This window comes from Salvia splendens, chromosome 5 (genome assembly GCF_004379255.2).
Source record: "Salvia splendens isolate huo1 chromosome 5, SspV2, whole genome shotgun sequence".
Lineage (NCBI taxonomy): Eukaryota > Viridiplantae > Streptophyta > Magnoliopsida > Lamiales > Lamiaceae > Salvia > Salvia splendens.
The window spans coordinates 591,123-611,159 of record NC_056036.1 but is presented as its reverse complement, the minus strand read 5'-3'; the positions used below and the strand labels follow the sequence as shown (position 1 = coordinate 611,159).

Genomic DNA, 20,037 nt, shown 5'->3' with positions numbered 1-20,037 from the left:
TTCAGTTTATTTAATTATCTTGATGTTGATTTATCAAAAAATACATATAGAATTTATTTTATATGGGATTATGCAAGTGATTATTTTTCTTTTCAGATGGGATTATGCAAGTGATTATTTTTCTTTTCAGAAACAAGGTGTCTTAAGAAATACTCACTCCGTCCGTGATTATAAATGTCCCATATTTGACCGGCACAGATCTTAATAAATTGTTTGACTTTATGTAGAAAAGTGGATAGAAAAATTAGTGCAATGTGTGACCTACTTTTATATATTGATTTTATAATAAAATGTGAATATAATGAATTAGTGGAATATATGGTCCACTTACCAAATATAGGAAAAATGAGTCATTTAACGGCAGACGAATGGAGTAAGAAGTTTACATGTAACGGACATGTTTCGAGCCAAGTTGTGAAGAGAGTAGGGCTTGTCAATTAATTACTTACTTATTTATTTAATTAATTACTTCTCTATATCATCATTATCTTTCTAGTTATCAGGCATTGTATTTTTTGGAGGGATGCGTTGAAAATTGTTTATTTAATACTAGTATAAGGAATTGATTGGTCATAGCATAGGTAGGACTGACTGTGTAATTAGGTGACACTGAAACGACATTATTTTTTATTTAATTGGTACGCCAGGTAAAATGAAGAATTGAATGAAATATTAATTACTTTCATATTGTATCATATTAAACCAGATAATTATATGGGCCGATTCAATTCAATCTGGACCTAAAATTGGAAATGATGGGCCATGTTTGGTCCATGACCTGGTAGCACTGGGTCCACCTCAAAACGTAAACTCAAGATTTTGATATTTGAACTGCCATTTTCCTTGCATCACATATATAAACCTTCATAAACTCTTAACTTCATTCACGGATCCTGGAAATAAAACCTACATTGTCGAACACTTTGAAGGTCGTCGGTTTGGGAAATAAATAAGTTGACGTAAGTTATAGAAGGCCAGACGTTGTCGACTTGCCAGCTTCGTTTGTCGACATTTGTCTTTAGAAATTGGGAGGTTTTTACTTTTGTTGTTGTCTCTCATTTACTTTTGTCTATGTCTATGCCTCTATCTCATGCTTTCTCTCTTCTTTCACAAATAAATGGGCTGGGCTAAGTGTGCGCAAAACAATACATTTATCAAAGCACAGGCTCTTTGCCAATTTCACCAAAATCAAAATTATTACTTGTACATCTCAACATATAGGGCTTTATATACTGGCCCAAATAATATTTTATTTGAGGCCCGATTCTACAGAAATGACTCAGCTCATTGCAATTGTTTATCCCAAGTCCCAACATATTTTATTTGAGACTCAATCCTAGAAAAATGTATATTTAAAAATAATATATGAATACAGTACAGCTTAATATGACTAACAGAAAAATGGAAACGTAATCTCATATCCTGTAAAGTACTTACCAGATTTGACAACTTTCATATCTATAACTATAATAATACTAGTAACTTTTACACCCCTCAGTTCGAATCGAGTTTTGATCTGTGCTTCACACTCGTGATCGCTCCTTGATTAAAAAAAATAATTAAAATAAAAAAGATAGTGTGATACATTGATTTGGGAATAAAGCATATGATGATGATCATGATTTATGCAGGCATGGAGCACGGGATTAAAATTATCACTAACTACAATCATTAGCCCACTAACCATCCAACTAATTGATTCTGTGGTCCAACCCCTTTACTTTTACTGCCATTAGACGGCGCCATTGATTTCATAATATATTTATTAATTAAAATTCTTATCTTGATTAAAACATCCCCACATTACCAAATAAATATAACATGTTAACATTATTTTTCCAATTTCATTAATATTTTAATTAAATTGTTATTCATATATTTTTTGGCCCATCAACCGTGCGGATAAAACTAGTGAGGCCGAAGAAAATAAAATGTACTTCCTCAGTCTATGAATAAATGTCATGTTCTGACTCTCAGTAAAGATTTTAAGATTTTAAAAATATAAAGAAAAATAGGATAAAAAAAGTTAGTGCAATGTGTCAATATTTTCAATTGTTAATATTTTTTGGGGCAATTTTTTCTATTTTTAATTAATTCTACATATGAGTAGAAGTAAGAGTATTTATTATTTAACTATATTTTTATTGATAATATTGACGTTACCATAAAGTATTTATTAGTCGACGTAGTTTGTTCATTTCTCGCAATATTAGTCAATGTATCTATTAATATATTAATACGTCAGCTTCAAATCTATTCAATCTTTGATACACACGAAGAATGTGATCAAATGCAAACTTTAAATATTGTACAAACTTCAAACTATGATCTGGACCGTTAGAAAATATCAACAGCTGATAAAATAATAGCAACAAAAAATGTAAACACAATGTCAACGGTTGATGTTGTGTTGAAATTGTGTTGACATCAAAATCTTGAAATTTTACACTGTGTTGACATTATGTTGACGTTATGTTGATACTGTGTTAAAAAATTTGGAGTTTGTACAATATATGAGTTTGCATTTTATCACTACCCTATATAATGAATACCTCATAGATAAGTCTTCGATATCCCATGCTGATAAGTCCTCTAAGCAAATAAAATGATACGGAGTATGAAAGAAATTTCTTACCAATTATTTAAAATAAGTCCTCTGACTAAAATAGTATTGAAAATAAGGCACACTGCCTAAGTTACAAAGTGTAATAAGTATTTAGTAATTTTATTAAACTCTGGAGCATCTATCTACTATTTAGTATATTTATTTGAGTTGTTTAAAGCGTTATTTATTAATCACAGGCTCACAGCTAGGCTATAAGAAAAATAATTTATCAACCCAAGACTGGTAAAAATAATGCTACAAAAAAATTAGAATAGGATAATAGATAGTGCAAAGAAATTATACTAATTTTTAGTCAAAAATGGTGGTTAACGGAGTTGACCATCATACTCACGAATACACGATTTTGAATGCGAGTGATGTAACAATCAAACACAGATTGGAAGTAAGTAATGTAAAAAAATAAATTTTGAAATTTGAATTATATGTAAATGCGGGATATATGACAAATCAAATCGCATTGCCATGTTAATGTACATGTTGATTAACGAAACATCGGATCGATTGCAATTGAACATCAGACTTTTTTAAATGAGTTTTCATATTAATCAAGCAGGCACCAACTTTTTGAGGAAGAGAATACAAAAATCAAAATAGAATTGGTAAATAAATAAATAAACAAAAACAGAGTAGCTCTATAAAACCAAACACAGCCTTAACCACTCCGAATCGATCAAAATCATCGCCAATGGCGAATTCCACCAGCAATCACTCTCCCGCCAGAAACTTGCTCTGCACTGCGCTAGCATTCCTCGCTCCCCTCCCTTCCATCTTCTTCCACCACTCCTTCCTCCGCCACTACGCCGGATCGGCCGACTCTCTCCCCCCTCCGTGGGCGGCGTGGTGCTACCACCACCCAGTCCTGCTACCCAATCTCCTCTTCTTCCTCAACATCAACGTCCTCTTCTGGGCCCTCGCCCTCCTCCAGTCAAGCAACTGGGTTCGTTCGTCCCCTCAATTTTCCCAAAAGCCCTAATTTGATTTGACTCAATTTAATTTTTCAGCTGATCGACCTGTACTGGACGGTGATACCGGTGCTGGCGCTTCACTACTACAGGAACCACCCGGCGGCAGAGTGGGAGGGGCGGCGGTCGGGATTGGTGGTGGCGCTGACGTGGGTGTGGTTCGTGAGGATGACGCACAACTACCTGCGGCGGGAGAAATGGCAGTTGGGAGAGAGGGAAGACTGGAGAATTAACGACATGCGGAAACAGTATGGCACTAAATTTTGGTGGGTGTCTTTCTTCACCGTCTATGTTGCTCAGCAGGTATAAATTTTTTTCTAATTTATAGTATTTAATTATCAACCTATTTTACAAATTAAATGAAAATTCATGCCACTTCTAAAATTTATTCCAAAATTTGCGATGTCAGAATTAAAGTTTACAAATCGCTTCGTAAACTTTTGCCGTCAAAATGTAACCCGACATCCTTTGAATACACCGCCACAAATTTACAGTTTTAGTCCTAAATATTAATTTAATATTATTAGACTAAAATATTTACCAAATTATAAGAGCGACTAGTATATGGACTATGGAGTATGTCTTTTTTTTTTTAATTTCAAATTTTATAGGACAGACTATAATTTACTACTCTCTCTATTTTTTAAAAATAGCAACTATTTTCATTTTATGTCGTTCTTTAAAAATAAAAACTTTAGTATCTTTCTATTTTATGGTATGGACCTCACAATCCGCTAAATCTATTTTCACTACTTTTTCGTCTTCCTATCTCTTACTTTACTCATTTTTCTTTTTTTTTTCTTCTTACTTTACTAATTATTTCCCACTTACTTTACCAAATGTGTATTAAAATACGTGCCGTTTTAAATATTTCTATTTTTTTGAATACGGAGGGAATGGTAAAATTTTATGATTTAATCGACTATATTTAAGTTATTACTACTTGCTATGAATAATGTAACAAAGTATATTATGGTGCAAAGGCGTTTCTGATGGCAATAACCATGCCATTCTACGTGATCCACTCAAACCAAAAGCAACTAAGTATTTGGGACGCGGTCGCGGCGGCGACATGCTTGGCCGGAGTCACAACCGCATATTTCACCGACACGCAGCTTTACAACTTTGTCGGTCGAAATGAGAAGCTGAAGAAGGACGGTGAGGCACTAGTGCCGGTTCTGGATGAAGGGCTATGGCGCTATTCCCGCCACCCTAACTACTTTGGAGAGCAGTTGTGGTGGTCGGGAGTCGGCCTTTTCGCCTGGAATTTGGATTATAGTTGGTGGTTCATTGGGCCGTTGGTGAATAGTGTGTGCTTGTTCATCGTCACTGTTCTTGTCGAGGAGCGAATGTCGAAACAGGACTATAGGGCTGAAGCTTACAAGGAGTATCAGGAAACGACGTCATTTTGGGTGCCGTGGTTCAACACTTCCTTGGCGGGGAAACAAAAAAAGGAGATATGAACGTCTCTCGTGTTTGGGATCGTATGAAGATGAATGTTAATATTTTCTATCGCATTAATTTCTCATGTTTTCAAGTTTAAGTGTTGTTCGAATTGTGAGTGAAATTGAATGTGCTATGGTACCTGTTAATCGATTGTTTGTATCTAAATATTAGTAAAAGTTATTTAAATCATGAATTTTAGATAAATTATAGTTAATCTCATTAAAGCATCCATAATACATCCTCCTTTTTGGTTTTATACCTCAATATTAATTTGAAAACACTATTCACATTCCATCATCTCGTTTTTTAACTAATCATGAATGTTAGTTATAATACTTTTAATTTATTTCCTATTTCTTTCACCTTATATTTTTCTAACTAAATCAAATATGCAATTTAATTAAAATATGAAATGAATAAACTCAAAGATAATGGATTTTTTATAGAAAAAGGTATCCTGATTAAATTTATACACTGATATAAGATTTAAATATAATACTACTACTATTTTAAAAAATAAGAAATGGCAAAAGCATCGACAGAAAAATAAATAAATGAAATTGTTGTGAAACCACCGCAAATACTGTATGAAATTGGTCGTTGCGGCTGACTCACAGCTGCTTCCGCCAAAAGGGAAGACTGGAGATTCAACGATTTTCACCGTCAATACGACAGAAACTGATGCTGTATGTCATTCTTTGCTGTCTATCTTTCCCAGCAGATTCTGCTTTATCTGGCCTCAGTATTACTGAAACTGTTCGATAAAAGTCCTGAACGAACTAAATACTCTACATTTCACCTATAATGTCCACGTCTACTCTTTTCTCTGTTGCATTTGAGATATTATATTGTACTAGAAAATATTTCATTTCATAATCGCCTGCAGGTTGAACTTGTTAAGAGGATTTTAGAACAATAAATCTTTCCAAACGGTGGATGACTTATGCCATTTTGTAGACCACACTGTCCTCAAATGTTTGGTAGAGCTTGAGATCATTCATATTTGTTATATATAGTGATATAAAAAAATGCTTCTTTGTTGCAAATTAGTTATAACAAAGAAAGGAAACATGTTTTAGATCATTTATTGTAGAACTTTGTTATGCTTGCGATATGCCTCAACCTGGAAAAGCCACTATCTGAACTTCGAAGAGCTAAAATATCTCGAAAGCTTAGGCAAAGAAATTTTCTTAGTTGATTGAGAAGTAGAACATATCACTTGAGGCAGATGATTTACATAAGAAAGAAAACATGTTACACTATATGCCGATTACATAAACCCTCTCTTTAAACATTGGTCTCAATAAATCAAATTAATTTAGGCAGTTCCAGACCTCATTCTAAGTACTTGATGTATTCTTGTAGGATTAGATCAACGAGAACCTTGTATGCTCTCTCAGTGGGATGGTAGCTGTCCCAAAATACGTACTTTGAGTTATCGCTGCACGTTCGACTCAATTTGTTACACAGTATGACCACTTCTATGTTTCCTGTCCCGCAACAGCCTTTGTTACTAACCCCGAACCCTAAAACAACCATGAAACATAAAGTAGTAAGGTATGTATGTGCATATGTGTGTGTTTGTTGGGGTATGATGAGATCAAGAAGTAAAAATAGAAAGATATGAACGAATATGGCTAACCATGGTTATGAGGGTGTTGGATGAGATCAAGAAGAGGGTCATAGATATTGATGTAAACAATCTTGGACTGAGGCAAGCGTTTGGTGAGGGAAGTAAGTGCCGGTGAGAGCTTGTCGTTAACCAATTGCGCAGCCTGATTTTCTTCCTCGGAACACATCCTCGCTATGCCACCTGCAAGGGTTCTCTGAGCCGGCAAACATCCTATTGGTGGGGTGCCGAAAACAGCTATTCGTCTCGCTCCAAGATTGTATAGTTCCTATGTTTATTCGTAAATCGAACACGTTATACTCATGATTCAAGATAGATGTTTTTCAGTATTTTATTAGGCCCAATATCCTGTTATAACTATGATTTGTTTCTTGTAAATTGCATTGGAATATTATAGTGAAAATCTCTGGCTTAACATCGCCAGATGTCAACAATTCCATGTGTTCATCTCTTATCGTATACGCGTATCAAACTGGATAAACACTTTCATGTGTTCATCTCTTTTATATTTGTGATTATCTGTGTTTATTTCTCAACATCTTGTTCACCTGTATGAAGTTGGAAGCCGAGGACACCATGAGATCAGTGTATGAATTGACGTCGTATTGCAGCGACGGATGCCGATGGTGAAGTAAGTGTTTGCAAGATCATCACTGCCTGCCACCACCAGGTATAAGCTGTTGGCCAAGATAAAGTTTCCCTTTTCTTCCCCAACTGCTGCTTTCAGCTTTCCAATGTATTCTTTGAAATGATTCAACTGATCAGACAGAGGTATTGCTGACTGCACAAGTACATTTGATATTTCACAAACATTAGGACAAAGAAAATCCTCAAATTTTACATATGATGTGTCATTTGTTTTACTAACTGTACGTATATTGATGATGTCATTGTGTACGGTTGCATCACATTATTCGAGAAAGACGAGTGGGATGGAACTCATACCACTATTAGAGCAGTTTGCGGGTCGAAGCCGCATCCTCCCGAAGCAAAGCTGACTCCAGTTGGAAGGTCTTGAGGCTTCAAATTGGGATCAAGATAAGCTGGTATCAGTTCTTTCACTCCCAGTTCTTCAGCTGCAATGCAAAAATCAATTTTGTTACAATCAGATGGTTTGATTGAGTTCAATGTCTGTCATTAGATATCACAGTTTTACTATTTTGAGATGTTCGTCATTACATGTCTCATTCCTATTTTATTATGGTATTTGATAAGTATGTCTCAGATTTCACTTAGTCAGTTTGCCTTACATTTAATTAAAAAAACTAACATTTTTCACACATACCTTAGCATTTTTATTAAATTTATGTCATCCAAGTGGGATTTTTAATAAAATTGCTAAAAAAAATGGTAGTATTAATTATTGAAAGTAGTACCTATTTTATATCTCACGTACAATTATATCGAAAGTACAAAGTTAATTGCCTTCACATTCAAACTGACTGTAGTGAAAAAAATGCAAATTTCTCCTTATATATGATTGAAAATGTTTTTTATTTATACCCTTCATGTATTAGTATATATATATGTAGTTTTAAATAACAGTCAAATCAATGATTTAGCAAATGAGCGTTGCAATGGAATGTGCTGATTGTGATGTACTACTACTCATTAATTGATGTTTGCAAATTAAACCAATTATTGATTAAAGTTGGCTGTTGAAGTTGTATGCATCTTCTAAAATGAGAGAAAAAAGAAAGAAAGAGTATCACGAACAAATAAAAATTTAAAAATGATTTTACGTTAACTTCTCTATAAGTAAAGTAAGAAAATAAGCTGAATCGAAACTACTACTATTACTAATATTTTGTTAAAACATTTGCATACCGATAAAGTCCGGAGGAGTCTTGCCGTTGCTAAATCTGCCGGTGGGAACAACGTTGTAGAGATCTTTTCCGTAGGGCGGGAAATTGCATTTGACAAGTGTTGCCAAATGATTGTTCATGCCTTGATTAACGATCGAATCTCCAAACGCAAATACTGCCGGAACCGTTACGTTTGGCGGGAGATTGACAAGCCCTTCACAACAACTGATCATTACATACACAACTACACCAAACCAACTCCATGAATTCCTCCTCATCTTCACAACCTTTTCCTTTTCTTTCTCTCTTTTTTTGCATTGCTCTCCAAAATGCATCTATATATATACACTCACGTGCCTGTAATTAATTGAGAACATGACATCATTGTACATTGTTTTACTATGGAATAATACATTAATGAGTATAGGTCAATTTTGGTCTTAAACATATGATCGAAATACATATTTGGTCCAAAACATTCACTTTTTGAAAAACGGGTCCATAACATATGAAATTCGTGTCGTTTACGTCCATTTTTTACGGTCAACCGTCGATTAACATAATTTTGACCCGATTAGGCTTATTTTAATTATTGTAGCATGCATGACAAACTAGTCCTTGATATTCATAATCATTATTGAAATCAAGGCCTTTCTCGAATGATGTCAGAAAACAAGTTTCTATGGCACTGGCACAGTCAAAATCACCGTTGATTTCTGGAAAATTGAACGGCGGAGCTCCACCGTCGGAAGAACTAGGGTTTGTCGTCGTCCTCCTTGCATCGTCTTCTTTCTCAGGGACTTCGGCGTCGGGCTCGACTTCTAGAATTGGAGAAAGCTTGATTTCTGTGTCGGCATTAGGGTTCGCCGACGGACCTTGTTCCATTTGCTTCAGAGGAGGAGAATGGTGTCCGATAGGATCGGGCTCCGACCGCCCTTCACTTTCACATTGATTTTCAGGCGGATGGCGGCTGGACTTCCTCTTCCTCGAATATGCCGTGTTGACGTTCACAAGTTCGTCGATGGAGCGGAACTTAGGGTATGACGAATTCCAACTCATGGCCAACAAGAGATACTCGGCGGCGGTGGCGGAAGTGTTCTTGGCCGGATTCGGAGCTAGGGTTTTTTTTGTAGAACGGCGAGAAAAGAGAAAGAGAGAAGAGAGAGTTGGAGAATTTGGAGGGAGTCGATTAGTTTCTAAGTGTTTGGAGTGTTGTGGGGAAAATGAATGATCTTTCAATTAAAAATGAAAAAGGAATTGAAAAAGAATTAAAATCCATTTAATTAGTAAAATAATTAGATGCCTAATAATCCAAGATTAAGCTTAATCGGATTAAAATTGTGCTAATCGACGGTTGACCGTAAAAAATTGACGGCATCGTAAAAAATGGACGTAAACGACACGAGTTTCATATGTTATGGACCTGTTTTTTAAAAAGTGAATGTTTTGGACCAAATTCATATTTCGGCCATATGTTTAGGACCAAAATTGACATTTACTCTACATTAATTATGATATAGTACAATAATACAAAAGTGAGTTGTAAACATATATTGTTGTACGGCTTTAATTGCTCTAAACTCTAAAGTCCATGCACGCCTTTCTTTTTATTTATATCCTTATTGTTTCCTTTGCTTTTTTGTGTTTCGAACTAGAGAATTTTGTATTTGTATTTTAAATTACTATAAATTTGTTATATTTGTTATTAATAGGGGATATTTAATTACGACATAAATTTATCTTTTCTCTTATAGTATTAGTAACATATACGTGTCTGTATTTTTTAAATGAAGAGTGGAAAGTAATAAAGTATGTGTTGTATATGTATACGTGTGTTCTTTATTTCCTCTTGTACACAAGTTAGGTGTACAAAATTTAATTCTATGTGACAATTTCATTAAGGATAGCCATGCATAATTCTTTTATCTCTGCTTCACGAGAAATAATATTTTTTGATATATTTTTTGGTATAACGATTATTATTATAATTACTATTATTGACTCATTTACATAAGCAATTAGTCAAGTAATTCTCCAAAATTTTGACAGACTGCTTCGATAAAGCAAATGAATATATTAGCCTTAATTACTAGATGAAAAAATCAAATAATATTCCAATATTTAAGCGTAATCTCAAAATATCCAACATTTTACTATGTAACATTTGGTATACCTGGCTTTTAAATATATAATTTTAAAATATATCTAAGTAATTATTTTATCTTATAAAAAATGTCAATGTGTATATATTTTATGAGTAAAATTCAAAATTTATATGTATATGAATGTTAAGGATTATATTTCTTGCTTTCAAGATTTGAATTATGACACGGTTCGAAATCCAATTAAGATTTGATTAATTATTCTGAAAATCCACATTTCATTATTAAGTCGTTGTTAGGTTAGGTCCATAATAAATTACTAATAATTAAACGTAGTTTGGTGATCTGCCTCCATTCAGCTACAGAGCCACTACATTTATTAATTGAAGAAAGTTTGAGATATTAGTATTTTTTATTGATGAAACTAAACAAGATTCATTTTTGTGGATTTTTTTTAAAAAAAAAGTTTGAAATATTACCCTGAATTATTGGCCATAATTGAAAGTATTCTGAACTATAAACAATGCGAAAAATATCACCAGTTATACATAATTATATTTAATATATACTCCGTACAAGAATTTTCATAATGCTAATAACATGTCCCAACTCCCAATATCAATTTTTCTGGTAGACATAAATTTAATAAAAAATAGTGCATCAATAATAATAAGCTAACACCATTTATATGCATAATAATTAAAAAATCTGATGAGTCACAATATCTTTCCACCACCCAAACATTAAAATAAACCTTAAATTCGGCAATACTAGTTAGTAGTAGTACTAAATTTTTATATTCATTCAAAGTCTGCAATACTAGTTGTTACGTTTACTAGATTCTAGAAATTAATTAGTAGTTCGGTAAACTGCCACATTGAATTAGCTTTTTTCAATACTACAAATCTGCCGTATTTTCGCAATGAGATAAGTCAGACTATAATATATTGATACAATTTTTAGTAGTAGGATTCATATTAAACCTTTCATTAGTGCTAATTGCTAAACAATAATACGGCTAAATGTTAGTATCAGACTACTATCAATCACTAGTAGGAGTGTCAAGACAAAACTTAATCTAAAAACATGATTTCATAATCCAAAAATGTAATTATATAATTTACTTAGATTGATCAATAAGTATATCTAATAATGTTCAAACAATTATATTAATAGTATTGATAAGTGCAATCATTATAATTTGTGTACCTTTATTTTACCAAGCGACTTACCTGTCGCTTTTTTAGTCTCAATTCCAATCTCTGATAATATTTAAGTAACATTTTATTCCAAATGGATTAAAATTTAATGGATAATAATATGATCCATATAGCAAGGAGATCCATAACTTTCTGTCAAACCTGCTAACTATGTGGTGCTCTTTAAACCGAACGATTATACCAAACTTAATTACAATTAATTCCGTTGGATATTTTAATTAGTGACATTGACAAGTCCATATGCATTATTTTGAACATAAGACACCGGCTTATCTACAAAATTTTGTGAATATATAGATAAAATAAATATTTCATTATTTTAGAGATACTATAGTATAGTATCAACAAAATTTGACTCATAAGATAAATCAATATTCCACCTCAGCCTATGAATGAACTTACTATCACCAGATTTTATATAATGAGATATTCTATATAATTTCGCTGAAAGATGGGGTCAATTGATAATAAACGAAATTGGGAACATGTTTATAATTAATACCTTGAATATTGTAATCATAAATAGTATTATTAACCCAAAATATTAACAGAAAAGTCAACAATTGCCTTCACAAATTTTCGTAATAACTCCTCTTCAAAAATAGAATAAAAGTCGTTATAATTGTAAGCCAGAAAATGTGGTTATTTGGTTTTGAATTAACATGAAACGAGTCACGAGCCGTATCAATCAACTAACTCCTAACTGCCCTCTCTCTCCATAAGTATACACATTAATTATGTTTACTAGGTATTTATTATAAAAATTAGTTATTATTATAAATACTGTATAACAGTTATTTTTTATACTATAAAATAAATAAAGTTGTATTATATGTATTCGTATAATAGTAGTTAATTTTGATCTGTCACGCGTATTATTCGCGTACCAAAAGATATTTTAAGCTAGTTTAATAGTTTTATATACTTTTTAGACCAAAATAGTTATTTTGAACTTATATGTTTACACCAGTTTTGTTCATTTTATTTGATACTACTATTTTTTTTTATTTGGGACGTCCACTCTGCTTGATACATTTCGTGAAATGTTATTTTATTTTGTTTCCTATGTTACTATATAGTATTAGAATAGGGCAAAGTGAGTACTCCACATAAATGCATAATACTACAATTTTAGATCATAACTAATACGTATACTATAAATTTGAAATACTATTAAGTTTATGACATAAATTCCAAATTTAAAATCTAAAATATATAATCTCCACCAAAACAAATTTCTTTGTCTGCCCCTATATGTATCGGAAGAAAATTGGTGCGCGTTGATCTCAAATGTCCGAACCAATTATGTACTACAATATTAATGGTGTTCATTGAGTTGGTTAAGTATTAATCATAGTAGTTAAGTGTTAATCATGTTAGCTAAGTATTAATCACAACATTAACTATAATGTACTAACATTTGTCACTAATTTGGTCACCATCACCTAATCTTGTTTTACTAATTAATTGAAGTCCAACAAGAATGATTTTGATGATTGTCTTCACTCTTCACTACTAGAAGTTGCTTTCAATAGAGTTGAATGATTGTTGTTTATTGCATGTGGTATGTATATAGCATGTCGCTGTGACATCATTTATTACAAATAATGTTGAAACTCACTATCACACATTATTAATAAGCTAAATCGGCCTTATCTCCTTTTTTGGTTTCGTTTTATTACAATGTAGGTGGGACTGATTCAATTGCTTGCTCACGAAAAGCGGCAGCCGTAATTCCTTACAAAGGCTGGTCTTTTCGTTACAAAAATCTAACATCAAAACTACTACGTTAGTTTAATTGTCATGTCATATTCGATTTCTTCGTCAATTTTTTAGGTATGTACGTGTAAACCCTTAAACTTCTTACAATTTTTTTTAAAAATTTTACATATTAGCTTTAAAATACATGTATGTAAATTAACAACCTACTAAGTTGTTTAGTTTTTTAGGTATGTACGTGTAAACCCTTAAACTTCTTACATTTTTTTTAAAATTTTTACATATTAGCTTTAAAATACATGTATGTAAATTAACAACCTACTAAGTTGTTTAGTTTACAATCAAACAAGATTTTGTCGCTACACGGTTGAATGACTTTAATGTAGCATTATCGGATGTAAGCGAGATGATATCGTAATATACTAAATTAAATCATTTCATTTGTTGAACTCCTTTGTATTCCCTTCGTCTTAACTTAGTTAGATGTTTCTTTTGAGCACAAAGATTTAGAAAATTGTATTAAATGAAAAATACATTGAAAAGATGAGAGAGATTAAAGTAGAGAAAGAATAAAATAAAATAAAATAAAATAAAAGTGATTAGATGTTATGTTTATAGCCAAAATACGAAATAACATAGCAAAATTGGAACATCCCAAAAGAAAATACAAATATCTTGTTTATAATTTTTTCATTGTCTCCATTCCACCCCATTCTTCTTGATATAAACCTAGATTATTTAATTTAATATTTATACAATGTCATTTCGCTACTTACAGTGTGACGTCGTTTTAGTTAATGTTCAATAATGCCACATACAGTAATAATCAAGCCATATCTAGATTAGCTACAAAATCAGAACAAATCAATGCTTTAATAATTATAAAATGCGCAAAACACAAACTTGGTAACCTAAAAACCAAGAATAATTATCATTTACCGTACCACACTTCAACAAGCATGGGAGGAACATTATTTTCTTATATTTTGAAAACCTTCAAAAAATGAACTTTTAAGAGAAAACGGAAATAAAGGTTTGGAGATATCAAGACTCCTATGATACCAATATTGTTATAAGCCAATCATTCAGTTAAACGTCAATAGCCTATTTCTATTCCCGGAATCCGGCAGACACTCCGACAGCATTTTCCATCCGATCATACCAATCACCGATGCGTGTATGCTGTACCATGTCTTGACCAGCCCTGAGGTAACGAATGGATTTCAAGACACCAAAGACGGCTAGGTCAGCTAGGTTGGGTTTTGCTCCACCTGGTGCAAGAAGGTTATGAATAAGAATAAGCTGTAATGTTGCATAGGTGAATCTAGTATCAGCACAGTCGAACTTGATTATGAGACGAACCTAGAAAATCTCGACCCTGAAGAGCATCTACCCATGTTTCTGCAGCTTCATACAAAGCTGCCCTCTCATCTGTAATGTTGTGTCTTTTCTTCAACCTCTTTGATATAAAATACATCGCACCAGCTCCGACATATTTTGCACTCATTTTCTCCATGAAGCTGAAGTTGCCTGCAAACCAGAGACCAGCGCAGTTTAGGGAAAAGAAAGCAATGTCAAGTTTAGAGACAAAGGATAAGGAGTAACAACCAGCGAAAACATTATTTATTCTTGAAAAATAGAAAGAAAAAAAGAGAAAATTTGGTAACAGCCAGCAAAACCAGCCTCTAGACGGTTTAATCAGCATCAATCTTGAGACGAAGGATAAGGAGTAACAACCAGCGAAAACAGCCAATGGATAGTTTTGCCTCTCATAGGAAGCAAGATTATTAGTACCTCAAAGCACTTCAAAAGCCAAGATCCAAATGTGCACTAACACACATTCTTTAACACGGCTAGTATGATAGGTAAGACGGACTACTAGCATCAATAATAGGGGATAAGCTTAATAAGATACACATCAACCCAAGAGACTGCCATGACTACAAGAAACAAATAAACATTTATCAGGAAAAGGTAGTTCCTACATAGCCAGGCACCTTGGAGATCTATTTTTTTGCTTTGTTATACTACTAAATAATAGTTGTAGCAGATGAGTCTTATATTGCTGAGAGTGAGAGATACCAAGGGCATGATAGTAGTGAAAGGAAATGACTGAGATGATTGTTCTTTCTCATGAAATTATGAATTATGTCTCTGCTGTAGCTATGTTATTATTAATCTCTGTTTCTGTTTCTCCTCAGTGGGTGAAACTATTACGTTAAAATAAGCATCTCTTACAATGTGCCTGCCCTATTCAGCACCTGATCACTTTGACGATATTCCACAAATTGAAAAAGGCTACAAAATTTTAAAACAACAACACAATCTACCTCAAATATGGACAAACTGAGACATAATTTTCAAATTCAATAAATATCGCAAGCAACTGAACTAATTTTAAAAAGATCTTACCCATTGTAGTGATGTAGTCAAATGAATCAATAGCCTCAGAAATAGATCTGTATATATTAGGAGATAAAATGTGCACCAAGTGATTGTCCACCCATCTGCAATGATAGTAATTGGGATACAGTTAATCCTCATCAAATAGCCATACTTGAGAGACTTGTCCGAGTGACAAAATTACAATACTAATAAAATTGGGCATGAATGGAAAAGTGCAATATAGAAAAAGCGTGACATTATAAGAGTCAGAAGCACATGCCTTCGCCACTTCTTCTCTTCACTTTCTTCAGCAGAATCAGTGACCGCGCCAGGATTGACCTTTGTGTACAATTTATCAATTATATCTATTTAGAGAACAGATGAAGAGAGTTAGGAACTTAGGACACACCTTTTTGATAAACTAATTGAAACCAGATGTCATACTGATCTCATGTTCTACTTATTCAATACCTGATGAGTCAACCATTTGTACTCCATCAACCATCAATATGGGTACTTTCTTGTATTCAGACCACTTGGTTTCCTTTTTGCTAAGAGGGTTGACCTCCACAACTTTGTATGGTATGTCATAGTAATCCAGGAATGCTGGAAAGTAAAGGACAGAAACATACCCGTGTTATGAATATCAACATGATCACAAGAGAATATTTAATAAGATTGGGAGTAGCAGCTAACAAGATAATGATCAGAAAAGGATGCTACATGACTTAAAAACTGCACAGATTGTCATTTCCTTGCTAATATGTACTATCAACATCTGACATGTCATTTATATCATTATGTCAAATTTCACTTGCACATCTCAGTTTATCGCACATTTTCTTTGATCAGGGTTAGGCAGAAAGCAGATTTACAGTCTGAATGTACATCAAATTTTATTAGCTTCAACTGTTGGCCTTCATATTAATTTTAAATTTTTAACCTTGCACGTATTTAAAGGGATTTGCTTTATTTAGGCAACAGGTGCATTAGCACCAGCGTCGATAAGATAGTGCATCAAAACCCTGCATTCATATTAGACACCAAGATGCATCTTACTACATAATAAAATGAGGAAGAGATATCCTAAACTTTTATCGAGCTAGAATCACTTCAACTATAATCAGTGTTGTTAAAAAAAGTGTCTGGGGGGCGGGGCACCAACTGAATCGCCCCGAGTTAGCTTAGGTGACCCATATTCACGAGGCTGGCCTGGGGTGGCTGAAAATTTTAAATAAGAAAGCCCTAAAGACTTCAAATCTTATCAAATCTTCTTTTCCTAAAATAAATCAATCATAATTAATGTCGAAATCTTTACCTTTTAATCTGATCCTATATCCATTCAAATCAACAAAACTATTGCCAAAAAATAATAAATTTTATAATTTCTCCAAAAATAAAACCGCTATTCTCCTCTTCTCAAGACATTAATTATTCCTTATTATTTTCTTCTCCATTAATTCTTCTTTCTTTTACTCAAAATTCTTTTGAGTATAGCAAGTAAAGAAGCATTCTAATTTGTTATCGCCCTCCGGATTTTTATATAATCTCCCCATTGCACCACGCGCCTCTAACAACACTGGTTACAATATCCTAGAGAAGCCTAGCTATATCAAGCAAGATCAGGAAAGTTGTGGTTGTTCTAGTACATCAAGCCTCTTAGTTCTCTAAAATATACTCGAATGTAAGAAACAAAACAGGGTCCCCTTTGTTAAGTCCACATATCACTAACTAGTAAAAAGTACTTACATGTGAATTGATACACACATGAAATTTGTCTAATGTTGATAACCAACCAAAGAGATCAATAACCAGTAAGTTGCACACTTGCACTCGTGTCAATCATAACCAAAAGAATGTTCTCATCAAGATGCAGTGATTATGCTTAATGGGAACAAATAGTTCTACAAATAGACACCAGCCAGAAGAGTAGACAAAGCAAATATGAAACAATTACTTGATTAAAAATTCTTATTTTAAAAACAATCGACGAAAACCTCCAGATTCTATGAAACTTAAACCATTGCATGTGTAAGGAGAATTATATTAACATTCAGTCCATCGCTAAACAGTTCTAGTAACTTTCAACATGACATGTCTATAATCTGTGATCCATCATTCTCTAACAATGACAGAAAATACACTGTACATGCTTGTTCAACTGTTATTGAGCTCCAAAATTAGGTTTGAGCTTGTCTGGTGCTCAATAGTCAATACACTGGATTTCAATAAACAACACGGATCGAGCTCAAATAGTTCGACAGTGTCACAATTAATGCATCGTATAACACCTATCAATCCGATCTTTGAATTTTGGATAATCGAAACAAGTCTTAACAATTGCTTAGTTTGACTTTCAGCAATATAATACTAAGGCTCACAAACTAATCAGGTCACACCAATAACGGATCCAAATCGCAATTCCAACATTATTGATGGATAATTCCCGATTGATTGAAGGAAACGGTATACAAAAAACCGCTGAAGACAGAATCGAAATCAAATACCTTTAACTTTATTGCAGAAAGGGCAAGCTTCATACTGGTAGAGAACGACATCTTTCGGGCGGAATTTGACGGTCTCTTTGGCCTGAGCCTCTTCGACGATAGCAGTGGCGGCCGTGGAGAACAGCATTGTTCCGAAAACAGCGTGTGTGGCGACCTTGTCGCCAGCGATGCCGTTGTACGAGAACCAGTGAGATCTCGACGAGGAGTTAGCGCTGCTGGAGGTAAAGAGCGCCGCCTGGAAGAGGCGGTGGTGCTGGTCCGCGGAGGCGATGCCTCCAGCGGCGCGGCGAACGGCGGCGAGTCCGGCGGCCCTTCGCATCTGAGGAAACATGGGGAGATTTTTTGGTGTGTGAAATGAAAAACTAGAAAGATGGAGAAAAAGGGTTTTTAGAATTATGTGGTTTATACAAGGGTTTTAGATTCTGTACACCTCACCCTACAAATGGGTTGTGGGTTTTGTTTAGCCTTTTTTGTTTTTATTTTCATTTTGGCCTTAATCTTCTTATTGAGACATTTCTTAGAGATTAAGAAAAATATTAAGTTAATTAGTGAAGTGATTAAGTGAATTAGTGAAGTGGGAATGAAATAAGAGAGATTAATATGTTGAATTTTGCTATTAAAATTGACTGAACTGTAATGAAAGATGATCTATAAAAGAAATACGACTCAAACACTAATGAGACGGAACAAGTAGTACATGATTTGTCAATCAATAAAGTTTTACAATTACACTCACAACGGCGATATCGGTGGATTTGCAAAGAGACAACGACAATGAGAAGGTGGGAGTCGGTTGTAAGACTATGTATATCAGCAACCATTCAACCCAACCCAACCATCCATTTTTTAAATATTTAATTAATTTCTATCTCCTCCACATCATCTTCCACCTCATTAATATTCATCCAACTCAAACCACACATTTTTTCATGGTTTATCAATAATCACCCAGCCACACAAATATATATTTATTTTTATATTATTTTCAATAATAATATTAATAAATAAAATATTTATCATTGCACAATAATTTTTTTTTTAAAAACCCAATAAATAACAACTAAAAATTATAAAAATAAATAAATGAAAAATATAAGTACAATAATTAAAATACAAAATAAAAAATATATAATTAATGTAAAACTTTAGCAAAAAAATCTAAAAAACACTCCATGAAATTGTATCGAAGATAGATTATGGGAGGAAAAAAGATTATATTTTTTATGCAAAACAATAGCAAATGTGGTCTCTATTTATAGAGGATGAAAAATTATAAATTTTGATATAATTTTTATAATTTTTGGATATAACATATAAAAGATATTTTAATTTAAAACAAAATATTTATCAACCAATGAAATCGAGCCACTTGGCAAAATCTCATTGGCTGATGTAATAAACATGGTTTAAAGGAAAGGGAGGAGGCAGGAATGTAGGTGGCGATAGCGAGGGAAGAGGATGGGGCCGAGACAGATGCACAACGCGCATACGCATATTGAGCATTCAAAAACTTTTTACTAGTATCAGTGAAATGAAATCATGAATGACTGAATAATCAAAGTAACAAAATGTTTGAGGAAAAATATCTATCTATTTTATTTTAAGTAGTAATAATATATTTATAACTATGATATT

At 33.3% G+C, this 20,037-nt stretch overlaps 2 protein-coding genes and 1 pseudogene across 2 annotated transcripts; 1 reads left to right on the top strand and 2 right to left on the bottom strand.

Moving 5' to 3' along the window:
- The first annotated feature begins 3,229 nt into the window (after positions 1–3,229).
- Positions 3,230–5,227, top strand: LOC121803029 (uncharacterized protein C594.04c-like). The gene is made up of 3 exons (XM_042202735.1): positions 3,230–3,563; positions 3,628–3,891; positions 4,572–5,227. The coding sequence occupies exons 1-3, from the start codon at positions 3,312–3,314 to the stop codon at positions 5,049–5,051; spliced, it is 996 nt and encodes a 331-aa protein (XP_042058669.1). The 5' UTR covers positions 3,230–3,311; the 3' UTR covers positions 5,052–5,227.
- Positions 5,228–6,206: 979 nt separating this feature from the next.
- LOC121802516 lies at positions 6,207–9,427 on the bottom strand (annotated as a pseudogene).
- Positions 9,428–14,417: 4,990 nt separating this feature from the next.
- On the bottom strand, positions 14,418–18,838 carry LOC121801799 (prostaglandin E synthase 2-like). Its single transcript, XM_042201212.1, has 6 exons — positions 18,403–18,838; positions 16,367–16,501; positions 16,176–16,260; positions 15,923–16,017; positions 14,873–15,040; positions 14,418–14,781 (listed from the first exon to the last, which is right to left on the bottom strand). Exons 1-6 carry the CDS (start codon positions 18,731–18,733, stop codon positions 14,621–14,623), a joined length of 975 nt encoding a protein of 324 aa, XP_042057146.1. The 5' UTR covers positions 18,734–18,838; the 3' UTR covers positions 14,418–14,620.
- Positions 18,839–20,037: the final 1,199 nt, after the last annotated feature.